This window comes from Alligator sinensis, unplaced genomic scaffold (assembly GCF_000455745.1).
Source record: "Alligator sinensis unplaced genomic scaffold, ASM45574v1 scaffold39_1, whole genome shotgun sequence".
Lineage (NCBI taxonomy): Eukaryota > Metazoa > Chordata > Crocodylia > Alligatoridae > Alligator > Alligator sinensis.
Window position 1 is genome coordinate 1,208,739 of NW_005842299.1, and position 14,547 is coordinate 1,223,285.

The window sequence follows — 14,547 nt, forward strand, 5'->3', positions numbered from 1 at the left end:
GGCGGGCAATTGCCTAGTTTTATTAGATTCCTGGAAGTTCCACCTAAGGCTACTCGCACATGCTAGGAACAAAACTATGAGAGAATTCCATTCTAAAGCTTGGATATGTGTTTTTACATACCTTATGAGTATGAACAATTGGGATAAAAACCTTGAAATTTGTTCTTGTTACTTCAAGTGCTTCCCATTTGGCTGGGAATGTATCAGCTACCTTTCTTGTACTATTTTGATATTGTTATGGATCAGAGCCAGAAAATACTGATACACAAGGCCCATGGGAGGGAGGAATAACTGTCTTTTCTAACCTCCAGAAATTTTGGTTTAGTCAGTTATTGTTTGTTTACTAATCTCAATGAAATGTTACCATTTGGAGTATAGTAGATTTCTATGAATTCTTTTAGCCAAAGCAATTCCCAAATGTTTGAGTTTTAAGACATTGATTTATTCCCATCACTGACATGTACCTATGTGTGGGGTAGAAGGGACTAGCTAGGTAAGCAACCAGAGCAAATACATTGTGCAGTAGCAGTAGCAGAAATCTTGACTAATGTTGGACCTACCACCCATTTCTGATTTAAAAAAAAACCAAACTTATTAGACTTTGAGATGAATCTCCATAGTTTAAAATAGATGTAAATAAGCCTAAAGGGACAAGAATAAGTGGAACAAGAATATGTTCCATTTCTTGAGAAAGTGAAGCAACATGTGCAACAGTCTAGAGTTTCCATTAAAAATAATTAATTTTAATTTCATTTCTCTCGAGGGCTTTCTTTTAGAAAGTGTCTGTGCTTGAATACAGACCAGGTTGGAGAACTGAGGCATGCTCTGGAAGTCAGATTAGTCTGGATGGAAGGTTAATGTGCAGTGAGAATCCTGCATGATTAGCCAGCATCTGGAGTTTTCTATTCACTGTGGAAAAATGCGGATTTTTTTCTTTTAAAGGAGAAAAACGTGGGAAATGGTGGGTTTCCCCTTGCAGGCTGGCAGATTAATTCAGAGAACTGATTATGCAGAGAACAGAGTTCCAGCCTGCAAGGGACTGCTTGGGACTGGGGGGAGCAGGATGTGGGGGGTGCACACTCCCCCTCTACGCAACACTGGTCAGGCCACAGCTGGAGTACTGTGTCCAGTTCTGGGCATCCCACTTCAAGAGGGATGTGGACAATATTGAGAGGGTCCAGAGGCGGGCCACCTGCATGATCCGGGGACAGCAGGGCAGACCCTACAATGAGAGACTGCGGGACCTGAACCTGTTCAGCCTTCACAAGAAAAGGCTGAGGGGGGACCTGGTGACTGTCTACAAACTCACTAGGGGGGACCAGAAGGGGTTGGGGGAGACCTTGTTTCCCCCAGCGCCCCCCGGGATAACAAGGAATAACGTCCACAAGTTGTTGGAGAGAAGGTTTAGATTAGACATCCGTAGGAACTACTTCACAGGGCGGCTAGGATCTGGAACCAATTTCCAAGGGAAGTGGTGCTGGCTCCTACCCTGGGGGGCTTTAAGAGGCGGCTCGATGCCTACCTGGCTGGGGTCATTTGAGCCCAGTTTTCTTTCTGCCCAGGCAGGGGGTTGGACCTGAAGATCTACAAGGTCCCTTCTGACCCTACTTCTATGATTCTGTGGCTAGCAATGTAGCCAGCCAGCATAGAGAGTAGCTCCCCCAGCTGCCTCCAGGTAAGTCTGGGGTGGGGGATATGGGATGTTGGAGGCAGGATGGGGGGGCAGAGTTGGGGGCTGGGGGCACTGCCCAGCTACGGTGGGGCCCTGGGCTGGGGTGGGAATGCACAGCCATGGGACCTGGTTGAGGAGCAGGAGGGAGCCCTGGGCAGCTTGCCTGGGTGGGGAGGAGTGGGGCCTGGCTCCCTGCCACTGTACTTATTTCCAGGGAGAGGGATATGGGGGGCATGTGACCCCCCCCAAAAAAATGTGTGGGGTGGGGGTTGATGCAGGCTGGCTGTTTTGGGTTCAGGGTTCCCTGCCTTGCCACCCTCATCCCAGAGCCTCTGTGGCCCAGTGGGCAGGACCTGGCATGATAGGAAGGAGAGACTTGGTGCTGCCACCACTGCTGCCAAGAGCCCTGTGCTAGCTGCAGTGGTGAGGTGGGGGGCAGAACTCCATGCCTCTGTTGCTGCTGCTGGGCAGACAGGGGGTGGCTCACCATGGGGGTGCAGCTGGTATGGGGCTCCTGGCAGCAGTGGCAGCACTGAGCCTCTCTGTCCTCCTATGGGGATCCTGCCTGCTATGTCACAGACCCCCCTGGGAGGAGGACAGCAGGGTGGGGAGCCTCACAGTGGGCAGCTTAAATCCTTCCCTGCCCCTGGGGGCTGTGCTCTGGCTCTGGGGAGGGCTCAGCTCTGCTCCAGCTTCAGAAGCTGCTGTCTGATATGTGCAGCTGCCAGGGCTCTGGTGCTGCTAGGGTAGGGAGGAGGCTATGGGCCCTGGCCCTGGTCAGATGGCCCTGGCAGCTAGGGTTCCCCTCTGGCAGGGTGGGGGGCTGAGGGCTGGGTGAGCTATGGGTTGGGGATGACTGGCACTAGCAGGGCTAGGGGCTTGCAGGTTGGGAGTGCGGGGTGGGGATGGAGGGCTGTGGTTTGGGAGTGAGGGGCACCAATAGGATATGGGGTGCTGTGGCTTGGGAGTGAGGGGCATGGGCAGGGGCAGGGCATTGATGTATCAGGAATGCTCACCACCACAAAGCAGCTGGGGGCCAGGGGGAGGGAATGATAACCGCAGCCTGACCTGTATCCTCATGAGTCAAGGGAACAGGGGGAGCTCTGATTTTCTATTATTTAAAAAAAACCAAAACACACCCAAAATCAAACACCAAAATAGATAGGTATTTAGATTTTATTTAATTATGATGATCAAGGCACTGGTTGGCTTCCAAATTGCTTTAAAATTATAAATATGTCTGTAAAAGATTGTGTTCAGCTTATATATAATGGTGTTTCATTTTAATTGTGGAATGTGGATTTGGGTTTTTTTGAGGTAAATTTGAATTTTTATCAGAGAATTTGAGAGTTTTAGACAGAAAACCAGATCCCTGATGAGTAGCTACTCTTAAAGCATCAGAATGTAGACCTTATTTAACAGAAGGTAGAAAATATTAGTGGTTAAGAGCTGTCAGGTCAATTGTAAGCTTCTTTGCCTGCTTCTCAGGGTTCACAACCAAAGTAATGACTTCTCAGCCAAAAGGAAGTGTATGGCGAAAGAACTGGTTGCATATGTTGGTATGCTATAAACATGCAAACTATGCAATTGCTTGTCTTACAATATCCAGTCACTGAGTGGACAGTTTTGCCGATTTGCTTTTTATCAAAGATAATCAAGCACAACAGCAAACAACTGGGCTTTAGTTCCTGCAGTTTATTTCTAAACCTGAAAGTATGTTAACCTAAAAGATCTTAAGTGCCAGATCCTGTTCCATATTAAGTGTGATTTGTATTTCACCCTGTTTATGTCCCTGGAAATCCATTAATGGATCAATTTTTTGTAAAATGTTATCTTAACCATAAAATTAACTTTCCAAGGAAAGGTGAAACAAGGAGGGTGACAACATACCCACATTTTCCACTTACTTTTTTAGGGACTGAAACAACACTTAAGGGACTGTTAAAATAGGGACAAAATTCTATGATGCCATGCCATCATGTGGTAATGGGTATAGGATTAGTTCAGACCAAAAATGTAAAGTATTGTTCTATTTAAGAATCCCTTCCTGTCTCAGGATTCTCTTAGGCTGTTTCTTTTATCAGAAACTATTTGCTTTACATCAGATATTTTATTTGTTTTCCTATTATTTGGTTGGGATTTTTGGAGGAACACAGAATCTCTATTCTGTCATTGGATTCCCTTAGTTCTTCATTTGAAGCCATAATCCTGAAGTAGGACATTACTGTTTTTCTTTCTAAATCAGGCACATGCAGCACCCAAGACCTGTTAATGATTCCATTCATTGTAATTTATGAAAGTTATAAAGTATATGTTTTTGTCAAGCTATGGATTAAAAAATCTCTCTCTTTCTCCCCTCAGATAAACTGTTAGTTTTTACTGTAGCAACTAAAGAAACTGATGGATTTCACCGGTTCATGCAGACTGCACAGCACTTCAACTATACTGTGAAGGTAAGGGTATATTCTATTGTTAGTACTGACTATTGGAAATAGTTGTACTATATAAGCTTTAACATCAGAACCATGTGTGATGACTAACTTGCAATAAGGTAAAACAATTATAGTTCTCAGCAGTGGAAAAGACCCATTCAGTCATCTGGTGCATAACCTTGCCAGTATGGAATTGTTCCCATTGTATATTTGCTAGCATTATGTTTAGTCTGCTTCTGGATGTGCCAGATGATGAAACTTCTTCCTCTGCCCTTTGAAATTATTCTACAGGTTCATAGATTTCACTGTTGGGAAGACCTTTTTTTCCCCCTTGATGTTTATGAATTTTTTCTAGCTCAATTTCAGTTCCATTAGTTCTAGATTTATTATTTATCTTGGATCTTTTGTTTCACCCTTTTATTGTAAACATTGTCACTTCTCCCTTGGCACTTATACTCTTCAGACATATGCAGGTTATGTTATACCTTAGTTGCTGCTTAGCAAAGTGATGTTTGAGCCTCTTATCCTTCCCTCAGCATTACTTAATGGAGTTATGCTGGCAGGTCTCTTGTAGCTTAAGCTGCTGGGAGGGGTGAAGATAAGGAAGGGGGGGAAGAAGATTCTTAATGTGGGAGTCATAAAGCACATAAAGCATCTAGCTTTATGCATAAAGCATCTAGCTACACAGGGAATTGTTGCAGGGCTGGTGAGTGGACAATAAATACCTTCTGCCCCATCCTTTTCATGTTCCTAGCATTCTCACTGGTCCACTTTATTTTTATTTTTTTCACATATGACAGAGGTTGTCCTCTTCATGCAAACCTCAGGCAAAATAAGATTCTACCACTTTTGATAATTTTTCTTATAAATCAGTCTTTTCAGGGCAAAACCAAGGGATTCAAAGCTTATAAGCTGCTGTAAAGCTTTGCATATGCTTAACTTATCACACAGTTGAAACTGTAAGGAAAAAAAACCTAACCAGTTACTGTTGGCCTGAAGGTTTCTTCTTTATATGAAAGTTTAAACAGCACACCTTGTTTCCTTATACCATCTCATTTTGAAATAGTAGGTGGAGAGGGAATCATCTTTCATAGATTTCATAGATATTAGGGCTGGAAGAGACCTGGTGAGATCATTGTGTCCAGCCCCCTGCCCAAGGGGCAGGACGTCAGCTGGGGTCAGATCACCCCAGCAAGATAAGCATCCAAGTATTTCTTAATGATATCCAGAGTAGGTGCTTGCACCACTTCTGGTGGAAGTCTAGTCCATAGTCTGGAGATTTGGATAGTAAAGAAGTTTTTCCTTATGTCCAGCCTAAAACAGTCTTCTAGCAGTTTATGACTGTTAGACCTCATCTTCCCTTGGAGTGCCCTGGTGAACAGATGTTCTCCAGATTCTGATGCACGCCCCTTATATACTTACAGGCTGCTACCAAGTCACCCCTGAGCCTTTGCTTCTCCAGGCTAGAGAGTCCTGTGCCTCTCAGCCTCTTCTCATAAGGCCTGTTCTCTTGACTTCTCTTGACCTCTAATCATGCATGTACCGCTTCTTTGGACTCTGAAGCTTCTCCACATCTTTTCTAAAGCGTGGAGCCCAGAATTGGATGCAGTACTCCAGCTGCAGCCTCACCAAGGCTGAGTAAAGCAGGAGGATAACCTCTTGGGTCTTGCTTCAGACACATTGGTAGATGCAAGCCAGAGTTTTATTTGCTTTGCCGGCTGCAGCATCGTGTTGGTTGCTCATGTTCATCTTGTGGTCAGTCATGACCCCAAAGTCTCTTTCGGTCGTGGTGCTAGTGAGTGTAGCATTGCTGAGCCTTTAAGTATGATGTCTGTTTTTTCTCCCGAAGTGGAGCACCCTGCATTGGTCCATGTTGAATGTCATTAGGTTTTGATATGCTCACCTTGTGAGCCTGTCCCAACAGAAAAAATAATATCCTTGGAAACTGACCTCTACTGACAGTACATTTTAGTTGATGGTGGTATTGTCACTATATAGTTTATTATCCATCTGAAACTGTGAAGTTAATGGAAAATAATGGCTTTGTAATAAACTTTATGCATTACAAAGATTTGGATGTTTTGTTGTGGTTGTGATTTTCCACAGTACTTGACAATGGTGGGGTTTTATTTAGCCAATTTAATAGCTAGTCACAGATTTCTGAGTCTATTCTCTCTAACTTGGGGAAGTAGTTTGAGACATCAAAAAGAATTCAACACTAGCTTCCCTGTGCACTTTTGTCCCTCTTTCCAAAGTGCTGTAGTGTTTAAAAGTTACATTGTTATTTTTTTAATTAGAAGAATTTGATAAACAACATTTTTTCTTCCTTGTCTTTTTTCTTTTAAGTGAGAGAGGTGAATAACCAACTATGGTAAAAAGTAATTGCTGGGTTCCTTTGAGGTTACAAAATGTTTTTTTCATATTTATGAAATGATGTCATTGAGATTAATATTGTTTAAGACATGGTAGATTTGGTGCTTGAAATGTTGGCTTTTACTTTGTTTCTTGCCTTGGTTCCTTGCCTTGTACTTCTGTTTCTTGCCTTTGCCTTGACACATGTTTCTAATCTATTAAAAATACCTGTTGACTTTTATGTTTAGGTAAAAATGTTCTCTCTTCCTATTTCTAGGTACTTGGTAAAGGTGAAGAGTGGAAAGGGGGAGAGTTAGCTTACTCAATTGGAGGAGGCCAGAAAGTAAGATTGCTGAAAGAAGGAATAGAAAGCTATGCTGATCAAGAAGACATGGTTATAATGTTTGTTGAAAGGTAAGCAAGTTCTGCTTGTTGCTTTCATGCTTTACTCTGTAGAGGTAGCTAATAAAACATAGTTATTGTAACATGTTGATAGTTACATGCTGATATTTTCCCCTTCTGTGTTTTTATTTGAGAAAGTTTGCTTTCTTGTTTTTTCCATTCATAAAAATACTAGCCTGTCTCTGGAGCAGACATGCGTTTTTAATAGATTTACAGATGTAAAAATTGTCTGTGGGCCATAGCTCTACTATGCTATGAAAACAATGTTATTGAGCACTGCCAGACTTCTAAACTTCTTTACTAACCTCGAGCCTTGTGTGCTAGGAGTTGCCCTTGTAAGAGATTAGTGTGACTCAAAGGGCGCACGTAGCCAGAAATATGTGCGCGGAAGTGCATAAGGCATACTCTTTTACTCTCCCCCTCCCATCATTGCCAAGAACTCAAGTGAGTTTTCAAAATAAATGATTTAAGATTGGCATAACTGCTTCAGGGGAATGATCTAGTTTCCTTAAATAGATTGACTATACCAATCTCTCAAGGTTGCAAATACCTTGATATTTTTTTAACACTGACGAGTATTGCATTGGGTTGGAAATGCCAGATATACTCAGTATAATTTTTCAAATGTATATTTTTTTATAATCTCAGTAAAAATAATTCTTAACTTTCCTGACAATTAGCTTGAAAAAAAGTGAGATCTGGTTTACTTACTGAAGATGGGAAAATAATTGGTCAGCCTCGTTTTGGTTTGAGTTATTCCTCTTGTAACTTTCTGTGCAGTATTTTTCAAACAAGTTCAGATTTTTGGAACTTCTTTGAAATAAATTATTTTTCAAATGAATATTTTTTTATCATTATGTATACAGACACAATTTGCATGCATGTTAAATTCTGTCCGGATTAGGGTAGCTTTCAGCAGGGCTAAGTGCTGGCTTACTTGAAGCTTCTGACCAAAATGACAAATAATACAGATCCCTCTGCACATCCATTGATAAACCATCCTTCAAAGTGTTCTCAGCACGGTCCCGGCCTATGGTGGCAGATTTCTGAAATCTCCCAGTATTTTTTGTTACTAAAACACTGTGTATAGAATTTGTTACTAAAACACAATTGAATAGAATGCAATTGAAACCACCTAGGCCAAGTCCTGATGTGGCTGTGGAGATGAGCTGAAATGGTTCAAAAAGTGGTTTGTGTGGACATGGAGCCTCTACTGAGGAATTGCAAATTTTTGTGTTCTGCAACTGTGGCTTCCAGCTAGGTGTCTTAGTTCTTTAGTTCAAATAGTTAAGGCTTATGGTAGTAATTCTGCAAGGTTCAGGTTTAAATACTACTGGGAGAGCGTACTTGTGCTATTAATTCGCAATAGGTATACTGTGCAATAAGTCTTCCTGGGAGCATGTCTACGTGGCTGCATCCAGACGAGTGTGGTCATGCAGTATGTATCACTGTGAACACATCTGCGGTGCCACATACCACACATTTAGATGTTCTCCATGCTGAAAAGGAGTGCTGCCCTTGCATGTGCTGCTCTGGCTTCTTTTTCTGAGGGTTTTTTTTTGTTTGTTTGTTTGTTTTGACCCCTCTATCCAGGGGGTCAAAAAAATCCGCGGAAAAAGAAAGCGGAGCAGCACATGCACAGGTTGTGCATGCCACTCAAAAGCAGAGCCAGGCCACCTGGAGCCACGTTGCAGCCGCTGGCCAGGCTTCGAGCAACAGAATTGCTGCTGCTGCAGTCCCCAGAGGTCCCTCTTGTTGTGTGCACAGGGCGTACAGTGTGAATTAAAAACAAGCCGGAATTTTTTATCAGGAGATAAAGCACAACACCGCATTTATTGGAACATAAAACATGCAACATTAAAAGAATAAAGAACAGTAAGATTATTTGCTTCACTCATTCCCATGCATATTGATTGATTGATTCAGAAGAGACAGGCACACACACAGATAGCTAGACAGTCCTGCAAAGGTTAAGGTGTTACCAAGTTCTAAAGTTGCTCAGATAGCTGGCCAAACTGACCAGAGTTATGGAGTCAGGTCTTGTTGGTCTTGTTGGATGCACCCAAAACTCCTTCTTGCAGGTGGAAGAGACCCAAAGCCTTGTCTTTGTATTAATTCTTTATAGTGATAGCTGTCCATACAGGCCTATGGATTCAGCTAAGTCAGACATGAAGGTCATCCTCTTGTCCTGTTGGCAGGTTGGGATCGGTAGGACACGATCTTCTGGCTTTGTGGTGTGCAATCTTCAGGGGATAATTGCTTGCAGTCTTCAGCCATCAGGATGAAGCATGATTTAATATTTGGTAATCCTTAACTGCTGACTCAAAGTCACTGCAGCCATTAACCATTAAACCACAGAAGGCTATTTTCACTTGCTGCAAGAGGACAGTCTTCCTTCACATTGTCACATACATACTTCATTCACTCTTTCATTACCTCTTTCCACATATGCCAGGCATGCTATAAACCTTGCATAAGCATTTTATGTATATTAAATTTAGGTTCCAAAATCACAAGACCAATAGGTCAAATATATCTAAAATCATGAGACCAGTATGTCCAATATATTTATGCTAAGCAATAAGAAATTTAAAATAGATGGTTAATTCCAAAACACTAATAATGACTGATCAAATTATTATAAAAGTAAATCATAACAAAATTAACTTTATCTTAATGGTTAAATATTTTATTATATAAAAAGAAAAATAACAACATAAGCAATCAAAGCAATTATAGTCACTGCAAATGCTCCAGGCTCCCCTTGGTTCTAGCCCAGGGTGTGGCAAAGAACACGAGGCAGGTTCCAATGGGCACGGGGCCAGGAGAAGTCTGCTAGCTGCAGGGGCAGCTGTCTTCTGGCCCTGTACACATAAGGAGGGGACCTGATGTTCAGAGGCGAGGAGAGAGGTGCCTTTGCAGCAGGCAGAGCTCTCCTGGCCCCATGTCCATTAGGACACACGGCTGCCAGCAAGCTGCCTGCCAAGGGGGTTGCTGAGAACTGTCCCAGGTGTAGGGTAGCTGCTGGCAAGCCTTCTGCTGGGCCAGGGAGGTATGCGGCTCACTGGCAGCTGCCCTGCTTGGATAGAGCTAGCTGCTCTAGGCAGTGAGTGTTGGCTGGATTCTTAGCCCCTGCCTGCTCCCTGGAATAGCCAGCTTTGCACTGTGTGGAGTTGCTCTGGGGGACAGGCAATGGCTAAATTCCTAGCCCGTTGCCTGTTCCCTGGAGCTGGCCCAGGGGACATGTAGGGGCTAGCAGCTCCATGCTGGGGCCCAGGGCAGAGAGCTCCCCAGTCCAAACAGTAATTGGCTCCCAGCTTCTGTGGGGAGCTGAGCAACACCAGGACTGGGGACAGAGAGCTCTCTGTCCCTTGTAGCCCCCTGCTGCCTAGGTTGACCAGGATTTGCTCCTGGTCAGCATTTACACGAGTGTTACTGCACAGTAGACTAATTTAGTGTGTAGTAAACGTGCACACATGTACATGGTGACATTTTACTGTGCAGTGGGTAGTCTGCTGCACTGTAAAGTGTCTTGTGTAGACATACCTACTGTCTAGGTAGGACAAGTGTAGGTGTCCAAAGCACTGGTGTAGTCGCAACTTATGCCAAAGGCAGGGGTTCTCTTCTACCAGTAAAAATAACTCTGATATTATTACCACTAGAAAAATGGTCAGTCAGCTGGAGCAACGTGTGTTGCGGTCTTTGGCTGGAGAACTACACTATCAAGCTTTCTAGCCGGGGGGCACTAGAGGGCTGCTCCCTGGGCCACCCTCTAGGGGAGGCTGTTACTTGACACCTTGTCCTTTCTTCTCCTTTACCTGCCTGTGCTATCAATTGGCAGTTGGTAGCTGCTGAAAAGCAATGGCTGCCACAGACAACCCGGGGGTGGGGGGAGCTTCATCTCCTGGCAGGATGAGGGGCCATGCCATCAGCTGTCTGGCAGGATGAAGGGCCATATTCCCCTAGTGGGAACCCTCCTGGTTCCCTCTGCAGGATGATAGTCCCCACTCCATACAACCTTCCAGGTGGAAGTGGAGGCAGGAGTGTGAGGTGGTGGGGGACCATTCTCCCATGGTATCAAGGTTTCCTGAGCCCCGGAAGCCTTGCTATCAAAGCCCAGCCATCTTCCTCCTTCTTACACTCATCTAGGTGGACTCAGAGGAGCAGGACTGGAGTGCTTTCCCACACATTTGGCAGATCTCCTGAAGCCTTGGGAGGGTAGCTGCCAATGGTGCAGCTGCCCGATACCCGCTCCAACTCCTCTGGGACATCTGAAGAGTGGCTGAGTGTTATCCTTCCTGGTCACAACTCTCCTCAGGCTCTTGCAGGAGAATGTACCACCCCCCCCCCCCCAACTGAGCCAATCAGCTGATTGTTCTGGGATGGTTCCTGTTGGAGGAGAATGCTGCCCATCTCATCTCCCTCCTCAGCAATCAGCTGATTGGCAGGAAGGGGGAAGGAACTTTCCTTTGTGGGGTCCTCACCGAGTTCCCTGACAACTTTTCTTCTGGCACAAATGTAATGTCTGTTTCTGGTCTTACTTAGGCCCTTTCTACATGTTGTATGTAAAGCACGATTGTTTCATCATGCTTTAAGTTGTTACCCACTTACACATTCAACCAATAACTGGCATGACAAAATGAGCAAAAACTACAAAGTTATTTGACAAAAAATGTGTAATAACTTTGTAGCTTGTTCTAATCATGGCATTAATTCATCATGTGGCCAAGTGCTTCCTTGTGCTGGGAGCCCCATCAGCTGAGGGCCTCAAAGTCACAGGGCTGCACTACTTGCTGCCAGCCCAGCGGCTGACAAGTCTTGCAGGGGTGGCAGTGTTCCTGGCACAGCCCCACACTGTGAGCCTTGTCAGCTGCAGGGGTTACATTGGGGTAAATGCTCCCCTTGCTCTGTGAGGCTCATCATCAGCTGCAGGGCTCACAGCAGGTGCAGTGCCAGGAATGCAGCTGCTGTTGTGAACCCCATCAGCTGCAGGGCTTGCAATTGTGAGGTTTGAGAACACTGTCACTGCTGCGAGCCCCGCACCTCACAATGCTCACAGTGGTGACACTGTTCTCCTCATTGCCCACTCTGAGCCCCATAGCCCCCGCGGTAAGCCCCACAACTGCTAAGGCTTGTAGAGGCAACAGCATTCCCTGGATTGCCCCTGCTATGAGTCCTGCAGGCCCTGTCTGTTGCAAGGCTTGCAGCTGTGGGAACTGGTTGAGGGGGTGCCCCAGATGATGATTCTGCGCTCCCCCTGTATGGCATGGCAGGAGGCATGATTAGGTGGATCATGCATTGGATCCCATTGCTCATTAGATCCCTTTATCTGCATGTGTAGAGGAGCCCTTAGAAACAATGCAGTTAACTCAGGAGAGCTGAACCCACAGTTGTTGCTGGTTTACAAGTGCAAAAGGAAGGAAGCTTCTCTGTTTAGGAACCCTAGGGAAACAGAGCCTGTTTTGCCTTTGTTTGGTAGAAGGGATTATGAAAAGAATAAGTGTAGATCTTAGAGCATCCCCAGCTTTGCAAAAGAGTCTTGTCTTTGGCTATATTCATCCTTCTTTCCTCTGGCCTTTCCAATTGGAAGTCTGATTCGGACCCAGAATTCAGCAAAAGCCATGGTATACCCTGTAGGAAAATTTCAGTCCTGTAGGGTTGTCCTGGCTCCTGTGTTGTGCTGATCTGAACTATGGCTAACCACCTACATGGAATCAGGAAGGAATTTTCCCTTAATGTGGAATTACTGGGCTGGTTTGCCTTCTCCAGAATAGGAGGGAAGCATGGCCTGTGGTGAAAAATAAACTTGAGGTTGCCTGCAATAATTGATTAATGCCCATATGTTTGAACTGAAAAGGCTGGAGTTCAATAGAAAGGCAGATTTTGAAAGCTCTTTTGTTTATTCTAACATGGAGCAGTGGTCCAGAAGCAAGTAAGACTGGCATTGGCAGTGAGGATATGGATATTGGGATATGGTATGTACAGTTTGAAGCATGCGCTGTGGTACCTAATTAGGGATGTGCGAAGCTTCTGTAGCCGATTCAATTCAGAGGAGATTTGGCCTGATTCAGCAGCCAAATCTCCAAATCTGAATTGAATCAGGAGACCTTTTAAAAGGTTCAAATCGATTTGGAGTTTCGGCCATAGACTATACAGGCAGTAGTCCTCAGTGACGCTGGACACAGCTGCTTCCAGCTGGTAACTGTTGTGGCAGGCGGAGGAGGGACGGAAGGGTCATAGGGGAGGAAAAACCAATGCTCCCCACAATGAGGGAGGGATTGGGGCTGGGGCTGGGATAAGCTGCCCAGTCGGGGCGGGGGGTGGGTGGGTGCAGGACTTGGGGAGGGGCACTTCCACCACTGCATGCTGCTGCGACCCATCAGTCCAGGAGCTGCTTTTCTGGTGGCTCCTCTAGGGGCTCTTGCCACTGGTCCAGGAGGGCATGGAAACAGGCATATGCCACCAGATCTGTGCAGGGCGGGCTGGGCTGGGCTTCACTCCGGGAGGCTAGCCTCAGCCACCAGACTGTGCTCATGAGTTGGGTCGAGCCAGGGCTGCACTCTGGTTGGCTAGCCTCAGCTGCCGCCCAGAGTGCAGCCCTGGCTCCACCTGCCCTACTGAGGGTAGTGGAGCGGAAGCTATGTGGGGGCAGCTGCCACCCTAAAATTCCCCATAGGCCCTGCTGTCGGCTCCACCCTGATCTGGGTGCATGCACCCATCCTCATGCCCTGCTGCTGCTCACCCAGCCGGGGTGGGGCAGGGCCAAGCTGCAGCATGGGGAGGCTGACGCAGCTTCTGCTGCCATGCAGCACTTGCTTGAGGCAACGCAGCGCCATCCTGTGCCTCCCTGCCCTGGCTGGGCGAGTGGCGGGAGGGCATAGCCCCCACTCCCAGTGCCTTCCGCTGCCCATCTGGAGCGCAGCCTGACCCAGTCCTCCCTGTGCGGATCCGGGGGCACATTCCCACTCTCATGGTCTCCTGGAGGAGCCACCAGAAGAGCAATTCCCGGAATGGTGGCGTGCGGTGGCACGCAGTGGTGGGAGCTGCCCTCCCCAATTCCCGTGCTCCCCTGCCCTGGCTGGGCAATTTGTCCCAGCCCCAGTCCCTCTGTCACTTTTGGGGCATTGATCTGTCCCTCCCCCCACATGCCCCTTTTCTCCTTCCTCCACCCACTGCAACAGATTTACTAGGTGTGTCCAGCATTGTGGAGGACTGCTGCCCGTATAGTCTATGGCCGAATCTCCAGATCCAAATTGGCTGAATTGAACTGGGACAGTGATTTGAATCACCGTCCCTCTGAATCAGCCGAATCTGAAGCAAATACTTGCTGCTTCACGCAGGCCTAGTACCTATGATGCTTCTGTCTTTGAAGGAGTGTGAAGGGCAGTGGGTTGCTTAATCCCTCATCTCGGCATTCATCTGGGTTGGGGCTGTACTACAGGCAGCCTGCAAGGAATTAAATTATAGATACTGGGCTCTGTGCCCCTTCCTCCCCTGCCCCTCCCTGCTGAAGTTGCTGTGCTCTCCCTTCCTCCTCTGGCTTCTGCTGTCTGACTCTCAACAGTGGGTAGGGCAGTGCTGGAAGCTGAGGATGAACCTAGGCAGTTATATGATACAGCAGGGGTGGGGGTCACAGGCATATAGTGTAGGAGGGGTCCCCATGTGTAGCGGGGTGGGGTCCCAGGTATA

General features: G+C 46.2%; 1 protein-coding gene across 4 annotated transcripts in view; it reads left to right on the plus strand.

The window, feature by feature from the left end:
- Window positions 1–14,547, plus strand: part of PLOD2 (procollagen-lysine,2-oxoglutarate 5-dioxygenase 2) — a 99,127-nt gene that overhangs the window by 23,734 nt on the left and 60,846 nt on the right. For all 4 annotated transcript variants that reach the window (XM_025209644.1, XM_025209645.1, XM_025209642.1 and 1 more), the window contains exons 2-3: window positions 4,034–4,125; window positions 6,734–6,870. In XM_025209644.1, the coding sequence (XP_025065429.1) occupies window positions 4,090–4,125; window positions 6,734–6,870 (173 nt within the window). In that variant the 5' untranslated portion in view covers window positions 4,034–4,089. The remainder of the gene's footprint in view (window positions 1–4,033; window positions 4,126–6,733; window positions 6,871–14,547) is intronic.